This window comes from Eurytemora carolleeae, unplaced genomic scaffold, assembly GCF_000591075.1.
Source record: "Eurytemora carolleeae unplaced genomic scaffold, Eaff_2.0 scaffold145, whole genome shotgun sequence".
Classification (NCBI taxonomy): Eukaryota; Metazoa; Arthropoda; class Copepoda; order Calanoida; family Temoridae; genus Eurytemora; species Eurytemora carolleeae.
Window position 1 is genome coordinate 236,889 of NW_019396195.1, and position 18,646 is coordinate 255,534.

The following is an 18,646-nucleotide window of genomic DNA, read 5'->3' on the forward strand; positions in this document are numbered from 1 at the left end:
ACCGAACTGTAACAATTGGAGAAATGAAACAAATAAAAAATCTAAAATTTTCTCCACACATAGTAAACATTTCGACGCAGACCGTTTTCTAAAATTCTACGGGCAAAGCCGGGTACAATAATCATGTTCTTGATTTAAACTATTTAAAAGATCAAGGTTAATCGCACACTTTTTGAAATGCTAATAACTTAGAACAAGTACAGATAGATGCAAAAATACTAAATGCATGCGAACTATATTCTCATAAACATTTCAAGCTTGTGTGCAAGACTTGTTTTTTTATCTTATTTCACGTAGGTTGAAAGAATTAGATGGTGGTCAGTTTTATCTAAAGCTGTTTTAAATTTTGCTTTGAGGGGTGGGGGAGGGTACGATTGCATACTTTAGAAAATTATATAGGTTTTATAATAGGTATTGTATACAAACACATAAGTTAGACATTTACAACTGTACTGTAGGAATAATTTGAGGAAAATTTGATAAGTTTGAGGAGGGCTTTTGACGTTTCGGAAAAATAAGCCAATGACAATCATGAAAAATGAGATGGGGGGGGGGGGGATAAGATATAGGCCAAATGAAGTCGGCCAGGGTAGTCGTTTTATTTTGGGATCGGTGGCAACCTAGAAACATTAGCAAGCTTCTATAGAGTGTCCGAGTAAACATGGGAATTGAGCAAAAATTTCAAAATGGTCTTTTTGTAAATGACTTTTAATTTAATACCTTTAACCCTTTTCATAATAAAACTTTAGCAGACATTCTCATATAATGACTTTAGAAATCAGGTATTAAACTGATCCTTCTTAACAAAGACGATCTCGTATTCTTCACTCAATTCTCATGTTTATTGGGACACCCTGTATATAATCTAGTGTGCAAATATGTTAAGAGTTTGAAGCATTGACAAATTAAACGTGTTGTCAGGAAAATATTTAAACACCTTGAAAAGCCGGTAATCACAAACTCAATCTAAAGTGTATTCAATGCAAATAAAATGGTGCAAATTATTCTTGACTCCGTTTATCTATGTTTTTAAAGTAGACAAAACAAAACATGAATTAGTGAAATAGTAGAAATGAATTTTTCAGGATTTATTCGGATGATACTAGAAAACCATATTAGTCATAAAACCATTATTACTTAAGCTCTTTAATCTTGAGAGGGGGATTGGGTGGTGAGTAAAACTAACTACAATGAAGTTATCGGAATATTCTTCGTCACTGAAGCCCAATAAAAAAGTATAGAATAGCAGAAACGAAAAATTTACATTTAAGGAGTGAACATGGCCGGGTTCTAAAGATAACTTTTAATCAGGACCTCTAGTTTATCGTGTGGGGGGATTTGATTGAAAATACGGGAAAGATGAATATTTTTGAATAAAGATTATCTGAAATGCATTTCTGAAGACTATCAGCTGCTGACAAATGCATTTTAGAGAAATATTACCTAAGAGGATTAGAATTACAAAGTTTGCAGCAACATCTGCTTAACCATTTTATTAACAGTGATAATAGGAATAGGAATGGGAATAATACCAAGTTCTTCCTTCAGATATTTATAAAGTTTTATCCACGAAAGATCAGACTGTAAATGCGACCAGAAACTCTTTAACAGTTTCAAGATTAAAATAAGTTTTTGCCTTGAATAAAGCTAGTGTTTTTTCATAGCTTTTTTATTGATTTTGCGAAAAAAGTAAGAAGCTTAAAGTAGCGGGGAATTATAAATGTAAAGAAACAGGCAGTTGATATTCCATTGCTGCCTTCACTAAAGTCTCATCCTTTGAGGGTAACCCTGTACTTCTTGGGGAAATATCCGCCTTTGAGTGTAACCATTGATGGTAATAGCTATGAATAGCTAATTATCAATAATTATCCATTACCCATATTTTTACTCTGAGGGGGGGGGGAAATTAGAAGTTTAAGCACTAAAGTATTCAACCTACGCTATTATACATTAAAAACCTAAGTATGCCATTTTGCAAATAGGCATCAGATAAGATTTCTCGTTGGAACAATTCTAAATTTGCAAATCCACACGTCGACATTGAAATGTCTCTTTGTTCCTGTTTGATTCTATCATAAACTTGTTTCACAGATATCCAGACTGCTATGAAAATTTGCTCCAATTTTCAAGACTGGGTCGAACTTAAAGTGTCGCATCACCTTGGTCTTTGAGATTACCTCACAACTCACTTATACTTTTTGACGGGCGAGACATTTACAATTTAAAACTATTAAACATTTTATCTCTAGTTGTAAAGAACCAATTGGAAAATTTCTCATCAATTTTTACGTAAAATCTCGACACCTTTAGGTCGGCGCTACGACATCTTCTCTATTTTCATTTGCTCTATAGCCATTTGCTCTAGTTCCATTTGCTCTATCAAGTCATTTGCTCTATACGTCATTTGCTCTATATTCAATCTGTTCTATACCTCATTTGCTCTATGACTAAACACGTCATTTGCTCTATAACCTAAAAATACACTATAAATTAGCGTTTATTGGAATTCCTGAGCGTAACTTGACTATGAAATACGGGAATTTTTTTGTTGGAAAATTCGCAAATTGCAGTTTTAATCAGTTCTTCAAAGTTCATCATGACAGAGAGACTACTCAATAATAAGAGGGGTAAAAAACCTAATATGTGGTGAAAACTACATTTATTCTACTCTAAAACAAACAGGCTGTCTATCCGTACTGGAGATGTCTTGAATATAGAAGGCAGAATTGTTCTGCCGTGGTTAAAACCTTCATAATAATAAAATAAAATCTCCAGGAAGTTGGCGGAAAAATGAAACTGTAGGAAGAATTGTAATATGTAAAATTGTAAAAATATGTTTATGGAGCAAATGACGTGCTTACTCATAGAGCAAATGTTGAGTAAAGCATTTAAACCATCACAGTCATAAAAATGTATATAGAGCAAATGACGTGTTATGTCATAGATCAATTGACGTATAGAGCAGATGACATATAGAGCAAACGTCGTAATCTATGAGCTATAGAGCAAATGGTTAATAGAGCAAATGGAACTAGAGCAAATGGCCATAGAGCAAATGGAATTAGAGCAGATGTCGTAGCGTCCTTTAGGTCACCATGATTTTACTTTGTTTTGAGATTTCCATGAAAACAGAGATAATTCATGTTGAACCGGAAAGTACTATTTTCTAAATGGGGTTCTTGGAGTACAACTTCCAAATATATAAATACACACAGACATATTTCTACGCATAAGAAAGCCAGACTACTATACTTACTACAAAACTACTGAAATTTACTTTTCTCTTCTTCCTTTTCCTAATCAAAGCAAGGAATAAACTGGATAATCATTTCTAATTTTTGTTGCCAATGATATTTTTTCCTCCATCAGAACAGTTTCATGTACATCCTGGTTTTGTAAAAATAATCTAAGTTATCTGTGATCAAATTTTGTCGTTTTCCTCCTTTCAAGAAAAATATCTTATTTAACCATTTAATCATTAAATTATTTATTTATTTAATTATTTAATATTTTTTATATTTTTCAGAAAAGCAGAAGAGAACATGAATAGAATAGGTGAGATAAATAAAGAAAAAGTTTTTAAAATATTAAATAATTAAACTGGACCCTGGAGGATCAAATAAGAAAATATTCTTATTTTGTTTTAAGGAAAACAAATATAAAGTTTCTTCTTAGTATACAGTGAGAATTAGAAAATTCTGGAAAAGGAGGAGAAATTTTATTATAGTGATTTTTATAAATAGACCCTAAAAGTGTTACACAACAATTTTGCAATGTAAAATCATTTTACTTAAAAAGTAATTTACTTACTGACTAATACAACAAATGTCGTCTTTCCATTCAGACATCTTTTGTTTCTCACTGAATATACACTAAAATACAGGCCTTTAGCAACATAATTCAGTACAGTTTGAATAGTAATTATAGGATAAAGATATGTATATTTGTTGAAACTTAGCGGGGCGTCGACAATTAGGTTGGCTAGTTAGTTAATTGATTACGTGGGGGGGGGGGGGTTAGAAGGTAGATTTATGGTCAACAATATTATTTACGTTTTTCAAGAAAAATTCAAATAATATAAAATAATTTAAAAGATAAAAAGGGGTAAACTGCAAAATAAACACTATCTTTTTATTTAACATTTTTTTAAAGCTACCACAACAAACAAACAAAAAATATTTGGTTATAAAAGTTTTTCTCCAGTTTTTCAGTTTTTATTTGTTGAAAATAATAAATGATTGCATCATTTTAGTCTGAAGGATGAAACTTTGTGGCTGCAACTGAAGCGGAATTTTTCTGTAATTCTTTTTCTTTCATTTTAGGTTCCCTCCAACTGTTGACCTTTATTTCAATCAATTGGTGAACCTTTACTCGATCAGAAATACTTGGTTTAAATAGATTACTAAATTCAATCCTTAAATCGTCATGTTCAATTCAATTCAATTCAATATAAGTTATATATTTCTGAAGGAAAATTAGTATAACAATTTTTACGATAACATATATAACATCATATAATAGCTCCTTCAGCAGGAGAGCTCAATAGCTCGGAGCTTCAACTTTCAGAACTGTTCAAAGGCTCGTCCTTTGTAGGTTACCCTGTATGATAGTAAACTACAAGGTACCACTGCAAACCACACAGAAGGGAAAGAAAAATGTATGCCATATCACTTTGTGACCTCGTAGCTCCTCTAGTTTCGTTCTTTTCCACAATTATGAGAAAAGCATATTTATTCGGTTACATTTAACAAATTAAAAACGTTATTGTTCTGTTAAAAACTCTTCAATTAAAGAAATTACTCGTAGTCGGCGTGGAACAGACGATCTCTTTGAGCCTGTTCTACGTTGACTACGCGTAACTCTTTTGGGCTTCTGTCTCAGGGTTATTGTGAACGAAGCACACATAAATCCTAAAAAGCCGACATCTAGTGTTCGGTCTGTTATTTTCATCTATGGTGTCCAACATTGGATTGCAAGCTATATTTTGATGGCATTGATTAAAAAAGTCGTTTTTTTAAAGCCTGCACACATCCAAAAAGATTTCAAAATATAAGTATTTTAGATTTTAGATTAAATCATTGTCCTTCATAAAAATTGCAATAAAAGTATTTCCTACTTTAGAACTATAGAGCTTATAAACAGTGTATGCAGGTGTAGGAGATAAATTACTCACTTAACCAGGAAACTGAGAAGGATATGTATGTGTAGATGCCATGTATTAATCTCAAGTGATATGTCTATATATCTATCTATCTATCTATTTCCATTCCAGACTCATTAAGCTTATCTATAAAAACTAATTCACGTCTACAGTATGAAGGATAAAATATAAAAATGAATGAATTTTTTATAACGATTAACCGGAATTGAATTATTGCAATCCCATTACCCCCCGCCCCAAAAACCTGTAGTTTCTATATTATTAGTCATTCTATGATTTTTAAACTCGAAGTACGTTTATTAAAGAGGAACAAGATTTGATATACAGAGTGTCCGGGAAAAAACGTTGTTAACGGTACAGGTTACTGCACAGCTTGGTTTTTATATTCTGGGATATCTTTATTTTAGAAATCTTTAAGTTCTGGCAGTATAAAGTGACAGTTTGGCTGAGTAAAGTTTGTAAATAGCTAAATTCGTAAATGTTTGTATGTCGACCATGTTGACAGTGCAGACCAAGATGTGCACCCTCTCATGCAAAATTCTAGCAGTATTTTGCCAGCTTCTAATTTAAACTTAAGCTTGAGAAAAGGCTAAAAAAAATATAAGTAAGTTGATAATGTTAAACCAAAGGCCAAGGAGTTGCGACACTTTAAAGTCCAACTTTTAATGTTGTCTATATTTCAGTGAATTTGATATCTTTAAAGTCTTAACAGAGTAAAATTCTTTAAAAATATCTAAATCCCAGTATAATTATACTAGAAAACCTAGAGAATCTGCTAAAGAGTAATATTGGATATATATTATAGAGTGAGAACCAGAAAATTGTAATGTAGGAAGACGACATTTAAGCATAAACGGAGAGCATTTGAATATAATAGAAGAAATAGACCTGTTTACACTGTACGTTTGCTAAGCCTCATGTTAATTAAACCATTTACAGTCATAACTTGAGTCTAAAAGTCTACTTCAGAGTTTTCTGGTTATCAGCTGAGTTAATGAAAAGTTTCCATTGACCTGAAGTGTTGCGTACATTTTGAAACTCTCCGAAAATATAAACCCAAATATTATCGGGAAATAACTAACAGTCCCTTTAAAGTATAAAGGTGTGACACCCTGTGTTGGCAAAGTGTTTAATTTAGAATTGCATTAGAGCGCCTTGAACTAGAAATTCCAGATTATTCTATAAATATCTCCATCTTTTCAGTTGTTGACCAGTGCCTGTTCACCAACCAACAATTAAACATGAATACAATGTTATCCTTGACTCTACTTTTTGGAGTAGTTTCTCAGTTACATGCAGCTCCTCAATATGCTGCTCCCCAGTATGCTGCTGCTGAATATCCTGATGAAAAACCGTTGTATCGTTATGAATACTCGGTAAACGATAATGAGAACGGACCACTGACCTTCAACGCTGTAGAGAACAGGGATGGGACAGATGCCTCCGGATCCTACTCCGTCTTACTTCCTGACTCCAGGATACAAACTGTAACCTATACAGTAGATCCTGTTAATGGGTTTCTAGCTCAAGTTACTTACTCCGGAGAAGCAAGATTTGATCCTGTCCCAGTATATAAACCAGCTGCTTCCTATTCTCCACCTCCGTCATATTCTGCAGCTCCGTCTTATCCCGCTGCTCCTTCTTATTCTTCTGCTCGTACTTATTCTGCTGCTCCTTCTTACACTTCAGCTCATTCCAATTTTGTTAGATCCTCATATTCCGCTGCTCCTACTTATTTAGCTGCTTCTGTTTATAAATCTAACATTGCTTATGCAACTCCTGAATCTGTTGAATCTCCTGCTCCTGAGGAGGTTGATTCTTCTGTAAATGTTGAATCTCTAGCTCCTGTCGAAGCTCCTGCTCCTACCGAAGCTCCTGCTGATGCCCCTGTTTCTGAATATCCCTCTGATCCAACCCAATTCTTAGAAAACATCCTATACAGAGAGAATTAGAGAGGAGATGTCATTCCTAGAAGATTTTATGTATGATTTAGTACTCCATTTCAACAGTTCAATAACACCGTATACAGTACAGCTGTTTGACATACTGTACCAGTCGGTAAGAAGAATAGTTCAGCTATACAACTATGTAAGATGTAATTTTTATTTATTTATTTATTTATTTATTTATTTATTCAGTCATTTATGTTTTTAATATTGTAAAAAAGTTACCATTTCAATAAAAATCCTTTTTCAAATTTTCAATTTTGTGACATAATTTATATTCATAAAGTCTTAGTATATCTGTTTGTTTGTTTGGTTGTCCGATCATAACTCATGATATCCCTCAGTCTGATTTTGAAATTCAATTAGTGGATTGACTTGTTTAAGTTGTAGAAAGAGAAGTCAAGACAAAGCTAGGTTCCCAAGATATTGTCTAAATAAACTTTAAGTTACTTCATAACATAATAACATCGGGCACAAGAATTAGATTCAACTTGTTTTATAGGTCTCACTGCAACATTATTTGTGCACTTAACCTGACACCATCACCGTGAATTTTTGTTTGCTTTTCATGAATAGTAATTTAAAGGATTTTTTGTCAACATTTTTTTTAAAATTTATTTGGTAGAATACAGGGCGAAAAAAAGTCTGGTATGTGAAAAAAAAATCTAAAATAGCCCATGAACACTTGTCACAAACTCTAATTTTAAAATCCCGACAGGAATTGATAAAAAATATATACATATACTATCTTTGGTTATTTTAAAACCAACCAGCTGTCTGACCGTTCTCTACGAAACTTTTTACGAAATTTTGTTTGTTAAATTTGTTCACAGCTAACGAAAAAGAATGGAGTGTGGATAAATTTTCAAGTGACACGCCATTTATATGTCCGATTTACGATGATATTCGTCAGAGTTTTCTTTGATCCAGAATAAATAAAATATCCTTGAGATATTAAAGATTAATAATTTCCAACTGTGTCTTTCGCAATTCTGTACAGAAACTGTGGGGAAAATTGTTAAAATTGAACACTTTCCCTAACCGCATGCAACTTCAAAAATTGTGTAATTACCCAAGCGGTAAGTCTTGGCCGAACCGCTTGGCCCTCATTGCAGCATGCAACGCCTCAGAAGGCCTTACCAACCTTTGATATGTTGCCGCTTGGTAAATTGTACATTTGGGAAGTTGCCGCTTGGTATATTGTCACTTTGGAATTCACCCTTTGGAAAATACTTTTGGGAAAATACCAAATGACTTTGAATATGATTTACAAAATGTTTAAGCTGGAGAGTTCTGTTCCTGGCTCCGTGAACTACCTGGAGAAGATCGAACTGTAAACAATATTGGAGAAGCACACCTTAGGTTGGTCAGATCAATACTTTAGAAATACAAGGACAGTCCCTTTAAAGGGAGTGTTTTCAACAAATGAAAGGGGATTGGCTGAATCTGAATAAAATTTGAATTTGATTGTTATTTATTTTGATACACTACACTTCTCTATTGCAGGGGATTATTTGATACAGCGCAATGTTCTAATCCTATAATTTAGGGGATTATTTGATACAGCATAATCTTCTAATCCTATAATTTAGGGGATTATGTGATACCGCGCAATCTTCTAATTCTATATTTTAGTGGATTATTTGATACCGCACAATGTTCTAATCCTATATTTTAGGGGATTATTTGATACAGTACAATCTTCTAATCCTATATTTTAGGGGATAATTTGATACAGCGCAATGTTCTAATCCTATAATTTAGGGGATTATTTGATACAACATAATCTTCTAATTCTATATTTTAGGGGATTATTTGATACCACGCAATCTTACAATTCTATATTTTAGGGGATTATTTGATACAGCACAATCTTCTAATCCTATATTTTAGGGGATTATTTGATACAGTACAATCTTCTAATCCTATATTTTAGGGGATTATTTGATACAGCACAATCTTCTAATCCTATATTTTAGGGGATTATTTGATACAGTACAAACTTCTAATCCTATATTTTAGGGGATTATTTGATACAGCGCAATCTTCTAATCCTATATTTTAGGGGATTATTTGATACAGTACAAACTTCTAATCCTATATTTTAGGGGATTATTTGATACAGCGCAATCTTCTAATCCTTTATTTTAGGGGATTATTTGATACAGCACAATCTTCTAATCCTATATTTTAGGGGATTATTTGATACAGTACAATCTTCTAATCCTCTATTTTAGGGGATTATTTGATACAGCACAATCTTCTAATCCTGGTCGAACCAAGCTAGCTGAAGGTCTTAGGTTAGCGGAAAAAATCAAAATATTTTCTTTATCTATGGTAAAAGTGTTTTTCTCAAGACTAGTATTCTAATAACATTATTTCTATCTTTTAATATCTTTAATAGTCAGTATTTTTTTTAAATTTTTATATAGCTTCAATCTACGAAATTTAAAAATGTATCTTTAATGAAAAAAAAAGAATGAAATGCGTTAAAAAATGTCTCATCTATAAATTTTTTTTATGAAAATTTCAATCAATTTTAAATCTCAAATAAATGAATTTAGTTCTGTCTCTGCAATGTTTTCTCTATGATTTTGTTTTCTATGAAATTTTGAACTTTACTATACTACACGACGACGACGACTTTCATTGCGTTTTTTACTAAATATGTCTGTAATTAAATGCTCATACGTTAAACCTTAAATATTCCAGTTCTATCATTTGCACAATCCTCATTACTTTAGATATCTTAATTTAAAAATAATTTACAATTTTATCAAATATATTTTTTCTTAGAGCTTGGGCCAAGTTCGGAGCAACTGTCACAGGTAAAATAAATTTTTAAAGAGTTAAACAACTTTATAAGGGGGCAATTTTTAACCTTGAACAGACGACGGTTTAACTAAATATCAGGAATGTCACTTCATGGAGGGGCACTTGAAAATACCTTTAAGTTTGTTTGTATATTTATGAATAGATAATAAGGAAGATTAAGAACTATTGGATTGGCAAAAACTTAAAGGTATTTTCAAGTGCCCCTCCATGAAGTGACATTCCTGATATTTAGTTAAACCGTCGTCTGTTCAAGGTTAAAAATTGCCCCCTTATAAAGTTGTTTAACTCTTTAAAAATGACTGGTTTAAGCTAATTACAGAAACAATGAGGAAAATAAACAGAATTCGACCCCTTGATAGCAAAACGTCGATATCTTTCTCGTTGTTATTCAGTCTAAGATTTCCAGGGTACTGCTGTGAATTAGACATGACACTTATGGTTAAATGGTTACTTAAGTTTCGTATTCTGCCCCTTTTTTTACACTGACCTACCATTTTTTACACTGACCTACCTTGTTTACACTGCACCTACCTTTTTAACACTGACCTACCTTTTTTACACTGACCTACCTTTTTACACTGACCTACCTTTTTTACACTGACCTACCTTTTTTACACTGACCTACCTTTTTTACACTGACCTACCTTATTTACACTGACCTACCTTTTTTCCACTGACCTACCTTTTTACACTGACCTACCTTTTTACACTTACCTACCTTTTTTACAATAACCTACCTTTTTACACTGACCTACTTTTTTACACCGACCTACCTTTTTACACTGACCTACCTTTTTACACTGACCTACCTTTTCACACTAACCTACCTTTTTTACACTAACCTATCTTTTTACACTGACCTATCTTTTTTACACTGACCTATCTTTTTTACACCGACCTACCTTTTTATACCGACCTGTTTTACACTGACCTACCTTTTTACACTGACCTAACTTTTTCACACTGACCTAACTTTTTACACTTGCCTACCTTTTAACATTGTCCTACTTTTTTTAAAATGACCTACCTTTTCACACTAACCTACCTTTTTTACACTAACCTACCTTTTTACACTGACCTACCTTTTAACATTGACCTACCTTTTTACATTAACCTACCTTTTTACATTGACCTACCTTTTTACATTGACCTACCTTTTTACATTGACCTACCTTTTTACATTGACCCACCTTTTTACATTGACCTACCTTTTTACATCAACCTACCTTTTTACATTGACCTACCTTTTTACATTGACCTACCTTTTTACATTGACCTACCTTTTTACACTGACCTACCTATGAACCTTGCCCTGCCCTATCCAATTAATCAAAAAAAATACTTCGAGGCGATAGTGTTAAAAAATAAGTATTCTAGGGCAAACAACTAGAGGGGTGTCAAACATCCACCTCCTCCCCCCCCCCTCCAGTCTGTTTAGGGATATGGTAGGTCTACTGCAACCTTGTCCCTGACTTGTTTAGGAGGAGGTGGTCCAGGAATAGCTGAGACAGTGTTGCCTCTGATAAACCAGAAAAGGTTTGCAGAGAAGATTCTAGGACGAAAAACTGGAAGTCTCTCAAGTAGAAAGGTATTGCACAATTTTTCAGATTAAAAAAATTTTTCAGATTAAAAAAACTTTTCAGATTAAAAAAAAATGAGTTTTTTTCGACAAGCTATACTTTTATAATATCTAAATCTTTACAACCAGAAGTGGTAAACCTTGATGTTTCAAACTCATGAATTCTGCTACATAAAAGTCTAATTTTGATATTTCAAAGTTTTACTTCATCAGACTGCAGGGATATATGGATTAGAACATTTGAGTTCGTAGCTAAAACAACGGAGTTTAGTTGTTTAAATGCAGAAAAGGGGAGGGGGCGAGTGCCTTTGAGGTTGTTTCCCCCCCACCCCCACCCTCCTGAAAAATTAATTTATCGTCAAACAGGCAGAAACAGGAGGCGGAGCAAGAAAACTAAAACGCAGGAAGGAAAGTAAAAGATCTCGAAGACTTCAGTATGGAATCTGGTATCTTCATCCGCAAAAATGGCAGGTTAGTTTATTCTATATTTTTAAAAGTGCTTTTTTGGTATCTTGAATCATTTTTATCCAGAGCTGGATTCTTTGAAGGATTATTGAGAAAATAAGTTGAACTCATTCTGTCAATTCAAAAGTTTCAGGCTCTTTTTATTGTCTTTCACACTATATACATAGAGTTGTTTCTTGTTTTAAGGAACGACACGTAAGGTTGATTGCTACCAGAGGAGGACTGAATATACAAGATAAATCAAAGGTATAATTAGTTATAGTTGTTAGTTATATTGGTTAAAATTCATCATGGACATTTTCATGTAAACAGATTTTATCAAAAGAATATTTCTATCCAAGACCTGCACCCAATCTATTTATTTTTCATTTTCAATAACTAAAAAACTTATGTATATTTGTATAAAAAAGGGAGGAATGAAGCTGTTAATGATAACTTGCCAAAATCTCTTATTTTCTAATCCCATTATCTTTTCTGCCTGTTGCAATAAACCTTTTATAAAATTTAGACTTTGTCCTGCAGCATTTTTGAAATTTTAATCCATAACATCAGGTTGCTTAGAAAGAAGAATATGAAAATCTGAGTTTTTGAGGAGTTCCTTTAAAAATAAAGTATCACAGGAGATGTATGTACTTTTATGTACTATCCTTTTTATCTCCTGAAATTTAAAGATAACCTCCCATCACTCGTGCAAGCCAATCCAACCCTTGTCATTTAATTAAATCCTTGTACCTACATTTAATGTTATACCTTTCTTAATCATTCAGATTGGCTTAAGAGCCTGTCTTCCTGGACCTGTTGATATGTTGGGAGGTACACAACCTGTACACCAACTACAGGTGAAGTACATTACAGTACAGTAAAGTACAGTACGGTAAAGAACAGTACAGTACAGTACAGTACAGTACAGTACAGTACAGTACAGTACAGTACAGTACAGTACCGTACAGTACAGTACAGTACAGTACAGTACAGTACAGTACAATAAAGTACAGTACAGTACAGTACATAAATATACGTTACTAGGAGGTGGAAGGTCATCAATAACTTCTTTATCTGATACAATCCGTGTTGTTTTTAACATTTGAGATATTGAGCCTACTATGATTGATTTTGGTTAAAATTAAACATTGTTTAGGCAACTGTTGCGTTTGGAGAATTCCTTGGGTTGAGAGGCATTCGGAAACCTAGATTTGTTCAGCATATTCTACAGTAATATGTGTTCGGAAACCTAGATATATTCTGCATATTTTATAGTAATATGTGTCCAGAAACCTAGATTGTTCAACATATTCTACAACTATGTTCAGAAACCTAAATTTGTTCAGGATATTCTATAGTAAAATGTTTTAAGAAACCTAAATTTGTTCAGCATATTCTACAGTAATATGTGTTCAGAAACCTAGATTGTTCAACATACTCTACAAATATGTTCAGAAGCCTAAATTTGTTCAGGATATTCTAAAGTAAAATGTTTTAAGAAACCTAAATTTGTTTAGCATTTTCTACAGTAATATATAAAGAACCAAAGTAGCAGAACAAAAACAATAATTGTCTAGTCCTACATAGAACTAAAGTAGCAGAACAAAAACAATAATTGTCTAGTCCTATATAGAACTAAAGTAGCAGAACAAAAACAACAATTGTCTAGTCCTATATAACTAAAGTAGCAGAACAAAAACAACAATTGTCTAGTCCTATATAGAACTAAAGTAGCAGAACAAAAACAATAATTGTCTAGTCCTACATAGAACAAAAATAATAATTGTCTAGTCCTATATATAGAACTAAAGTAGCAGAAGAAAAACAATAATTGTCAAGTCATATAATGATCTAAAGTAGCAGAACCAAAAACAATAATTGTCTAGCCTTATATATAACTAAAGTAGCAGAACAAAAACAATAATTGTCTAGTCTTATATAGAACTAAAGTAGCAGAACAAAACCAATAATTGTTTAGTCCTACATATAACTAAAGAGACAACTGTACAGAATTTATTCAGTTTTTTACTTTATCATAGTTTTCCGCAATTTCACACCACTTTTACTCTATGTAAAAACATTTGATGGACCATTTGTTTAACCTGTAAGTCGTCACATGAAATAAACTTAGATCGTCATTAAGTCTATAGTCCTTTCTGGGTATCCGTGTATGAATTATTTTGTGGTTTTAGAGAGAACTTATATCTAATATATATCCAATATATATCCAATATATATCCAATATATATCCAATATATATCCAATATATATCCAATATATATCCAATATATATCCAATATATATCCAATAAATATCTAATTTATATCCAATATATCCAGTAGAAATTTTAAGTTATTTAAAAAGGAAATAGAAAATTTCTGACATAAACATTTTAGTAAAAACCATTCTGTTTAACTGAAACACACGAAAAACTGTTTCAGCAGCAAAATGTTTTGTCCGTTCAATATATTGAATACTTCTCTTTTTCTAAGCTCCTTCAAGCATGTATACCATGTAAAACTTTTGAAGGATTGAAATAAACTGTTGTTGCTAATAGAATTTTAATTTTTTTATTAAATAAGTTTAAAAATAAAATAAGTATCTACGAAATTATGATTAAAATTGTTTTAACTACCTCGCATATGCGTGTTCTGCCGAAATAGCTGCATACTTCAGTATGCCCATTGACTACGGGTTTTCAGCAAAAGCAAAATTTTGCGCAAAAATGCGCAAATAAATTGAATCTTTGCAACAAACTCGAATGTTCTATTACTCATATCTGTGCAACCCAATATTGCAGACCTTTGATACAATTCAAACTATGAATTCTGTTAGATCAGATAATCTAAGTTTGAAATATCTGGATGCAAAGATTTAGGGATTCTAAATTTTGAGTTTGTGGCAAAACCTCAATTCTTTTAGTTTTACCATTTTGATAATTCTGCTGATATGGGACCATTTAGCATTAGAAGTTGTATTATATTAATATATTATTATATATTGATATAATAATAATTCTATGTTGATACCGACCTAGCACTAAATTTTTCTTGTTTGGAATTTTATTTTATTTTTACATACAAATATTTTTGCATTTTATCATTTTATAAATTAGCGATAAACATGAACCCTGCAAAAAATGGATTTTTGTAAAACAATGTTTAGCGCGGTTTTTTATATAAATAACCTTCATCTCAACTGAGCTGGGAACTATTGTACTGTGGGTATTGAGATCAGTGTTAATTTTCGATCTTTAGTTAATCTGCAGATTAATTTAATCTTTAATCGATATCCCGCATGGTAATTGAATTCAGTCGGGGGTTGATAGGAGCTTTGAGTTTATAAATAAGAATCCATAGTTTTTCATGCATAATTTTGATCCTCAAATTAAAACTGACCAAAATGGATATCGAGTTTAAGCTCTGATCTTCTTAAGTTATAACCCCGTCCCTCTTATTGAAATAATTGTGATAATTATAGCTATGCCTTACTGCTTTTGAATTTTTAATTCATAATTTTAAAATTTTGTTTCTATTCCTCAATTCTTCTTTCTTTCTAAAACCTCATCAGTTTTGTGTCTAAGTATTTTTCTTAGTGGATTCTTTACCCTTTTGTTTCTGCATCACCAATAAAAAGATTAATTGCATATGAAAATTCTGAATTCTTGTACAGTATGTCATAAGACCTGATTTTAGTCACGAGTGTAGAAACATAGATGAACGGAAGCTAAAGTGAAAGATAGTTTACAAGTGGATAGATAGATGAGGATAGATCGATAAATATACAGTGATAGATAGATAAATAGATGATGATAGATAGATAGGGGAGGATGGGAAAGATCCCGTGGTCTCGAGACCATCCCACGGACTCCGAACCTTGGACGGGACGGGTTGGTTCCGGTGGGACGGTTTAGTTCCCAATTCCTCGACAGAGGGGACACAGGTCGTCTGTACTGAAACGCACAGGTGATACATCTAAACAAAGATGGCCGACCATAATTAAAAACAAAATGCGACAGAGTTAATTACTTTATAACTTTATAAAATCAAAAATTTATTAAATTAACATTTGATTAACAAATTGTCTGAGCATCATTAAATGTAAGATTCACGTGAATATCTTGTTCTCAGATTAATATTAATATTAATAAATCGATATAGAGTTTTCTCGTTTATTATTAATCATACAGTACAGTAGACTTAATATTTTTATGTACTAGGCTTCCAGGGCGCTTCGTATCCATCTTTAATTTCGAGTGTGAACATGTTCTCTTTGTGTATCTAAATTGTAAAATATAAACAAACAAAAAAGTTCGTGAATTAAAAAATTTGGATATTTAAATCAAAGTCGAATTTTGTCGGAGGCTAATTTTTAAACTTTTGATCATCCATAAACCTTCCCTGGGGTCACGTGAGGTCCCACACAAAATTCGGGTCTGATCGATTTAGCCGTTTTGACGATTATTGGATACAAATAAACAAACGAACAAACAGACAAGCAAAGTATAAAGAGATTTGACTTGCTTGTAGGTTTGTCTGTCTTTCTATAGTCAGTAAACCTTAAAACGCCTGAACCAAACTCAAATATGTTGTTGTATCTCATATCAAGACAAGGTTTATGATTTGTATATTCAATTTTTCATAGCTCATAAATTAAACAGTTAACTTTTAAAGAGGAATATTAGTTTCCAGACAAAGTTGGGTTCCCAAGCTAGCATACACATATTTGGCTTTTATGTTGGGTTCTGAACCAAGTACAAAGCGCAAAGCGCCAAGGAAGCTTTTTAAAAAAATGTAATAATGGAAATTATTAAACCAAATGAAATAATCTTGATGTATTCTTTAACATAATTTTATAAAAGTAATCAATCATTGAATTTAAAGATTAGTTTATATTGGTAACCCTTTATCCTTCAATGCGTCTTTTCAATCAAGAAAATTAAATTTATTCTTATTTGATTTACGACACCGAACCCCCCATCTTGTTACATCACAACATGTATTCACCCTTTTTAAAACAGTGATATTCTAAATAATCAGAAATACAGTAAACTGATTGATGACTTCAAAGTCGTCTTTGACTTTAGAATTATATTGCGGCATTCGACATTGGTAACCTGATTTTACCAATATTTTCTTCATGAAACAATAATTACAGATTAGACCTATTTCTGCTATTTCCAAAATGCAGTCTGTCATTTTTTTGGTTTTCTGATTCCCGGAGATATTAAGGATTTTGTTCAGAATGAGACATTTCATGGTTTTATTTAGTTAATTGAAATTTGAAATTATTATTTATCTTTTTTATTTTTATTGAACATAAACTTTGTTAAAAATTCTATTGATCGAATATCTTCCTTTGTACTAAAAATTAATAACTTTATCAAATAAGTTTAATCAAAAATATTTATAATTTATTACCCTGTAAAGTTAAATTTTAAACATTTTTCTATTTCCCAAAAAGATATTTACAATTAAAAGGACAAATTAGTTTTTTTTCTCTAGATTTTGTACAATCATGAAATCAATTAAACTTTCGATTTTGTAATATTTTTAAAAATAATTTCTTTTATTATTTCTAAGTTTTTGTTGTCGCATGTTTTGGATTTTTTAACTCTTATATCTGGCTTTAATCTACTTAAATATAAATATCATTCAAATATTACACAAAACGTAATTTTAAAAAATATAATATCCTTGTTTGCATCTTCCTTATCTTCATTTGATCTTAAAATAATGACAATATAGGACATGCAAGTATTTAACATTACATCTTTTTTCTCTAAAAATACATGAGACCTTTTATATTTGGCTACGTCAAAATATAAACAATCAATTGTTTTTTTTCAGTTAATGTCAAAATCAAACAATTTATAATTTTATCCCGTACGTACTCTTATTTCCAATTATCATTATTCCTGGGATAACATTTTTTTTCTAGTTAAATTTTGCGGATTGGCATTATCGCGTTTGTCATCATAAACTACAGAACAATATGTTTTCACTACTTAGTTTGTCATCATACATAGAAACTTGATTATTTATGTTGTAACTTGAAAAAGAAGTTTTATAACATATTATTTAAATAAAATATATTGGAAATCTTAGTATGGCTTCGGAGGTACAAAACTTAGCTAATAGAATTATAATAAACACTTGAAAAAGAAAATTGAAGTACAGAAAAACCAATAAAAATTAATAACATTATAATAATCAGTTTGAAAATGCCATATCATTGGTTTATGTTTCCACTGAACAGAGCTTTTTTATAGGTTTTAACCCAGTTTTTGTAACAAACTGAATCGTTATCTTCCCTATATCTTTGCAACCTGATGGTGCAAACCTTTTATTTTAAAAAATAAGACCATTTGATCTAACTGAATATAACTAGTTTGAAATAGTAAAGGTATACAACATCGGGTTGCAAATATGTAAAGGTTATAAAATAAGAGTTTTTGCAAAACACCCTGGATCGGACTAAATCTTTTAAATTTAAGGATTATGTCGTTTTATACTTTTTCATTTAAAAAGTAAATGCAAACAAAAAAGGAAAAAAAGTATGTTTAAAAGATAACATTTCTCTTGATCCGGCCAACAGGCTGACCCAAGACCGGATTTTAAGAATTTGAGCCAGGTATAGACCTGGCTGAACTGCCTACCGCTGGTTCACCGATTTCCT

General features: G+C 31.7%; 2 protein-coding genes across 4 annotated transcripts in view; both read left to right on the top strand.

The window, feature by feature from the left end:
• The first annotated feature begins 2,439 nt into the window (after positions 1 to 2,439).
• On the top strand, positions 2,440 to 14,106 carry LOC111697851 (cuticle protein 19.8). 3 transcript variants are annotated; one of them, XM_023467987.1, is made up of 11 exons: positions 2,440 to 2,627; positions 3,527 to 3,555; positions 8,391 to 8,469; positions 9,345 to 9,407; positions 9,904 to 9,935; positions 11,424 to 11,530; positions 11,888 to 11,992; positions 12,173 to 12,232; positions 12,754 to 12,825; positions 13,125 to 13,516; positions 13,947 to 14,106. In XM_023467987.1, exons 2-10 carry the CDS (start codon positions 3,543 to 3,545, stop codon positions 13,200 to 13,202), a joined length of 609 nt encoding a protein of 202 aa, XP_023323755.1. In that variant the 5' UTR covers positions 2,440 to 2,627; positions 3,527 to 3,542; the 3' UTR covers positions 13,203 to 13,516; positions 13,947 to 14,106. The 3 variants fall into 3 exon arrangements, with proteins under 3 accessions (XP_023323755.1, XP_023323754.1, XP_023323753.1); XM_023467986.1 differs by lacking the exons at positions 2,440 to 2,627; positions 9,345 to 9,407; positions 9,904 to 9,935; ... (4 more) ...; positions 13,125 to 13,516; positions 13,947 to 14,106 and adding exons at positions 6,365 to 7,249; positions 8,958 to 8,991; XM_023467985.1 differs by lacking the exons at positions 2,440 to 2,627; positions 8,391 to 8,469; positions 9,345 to 9,407; ... (5 more) ...; positions 13,125 to 13,516; positions 13,947 to 14,106 and adding an exon at positions 6,365 to 7,329.
• Positions 14,107 to 15,848: 1,742 nt separating this feature from the next.
• The window catches only part of LOC111697845 (synaptotagmin 1), a 38,837-nt gene continuing 36,039 nt past the window's right edge, over positions 15,849 to 18,646 (top strand). Inside the window, exon 1 of the mRNA XM_023467976.1 lies at positions 15,849 to 15,933. The gene's annotated coding sequence lies outside the window, so the exon portion shown is untranslated. The remainder of the gene's footprint in view (positions 15,934 to 18,646) is intronic.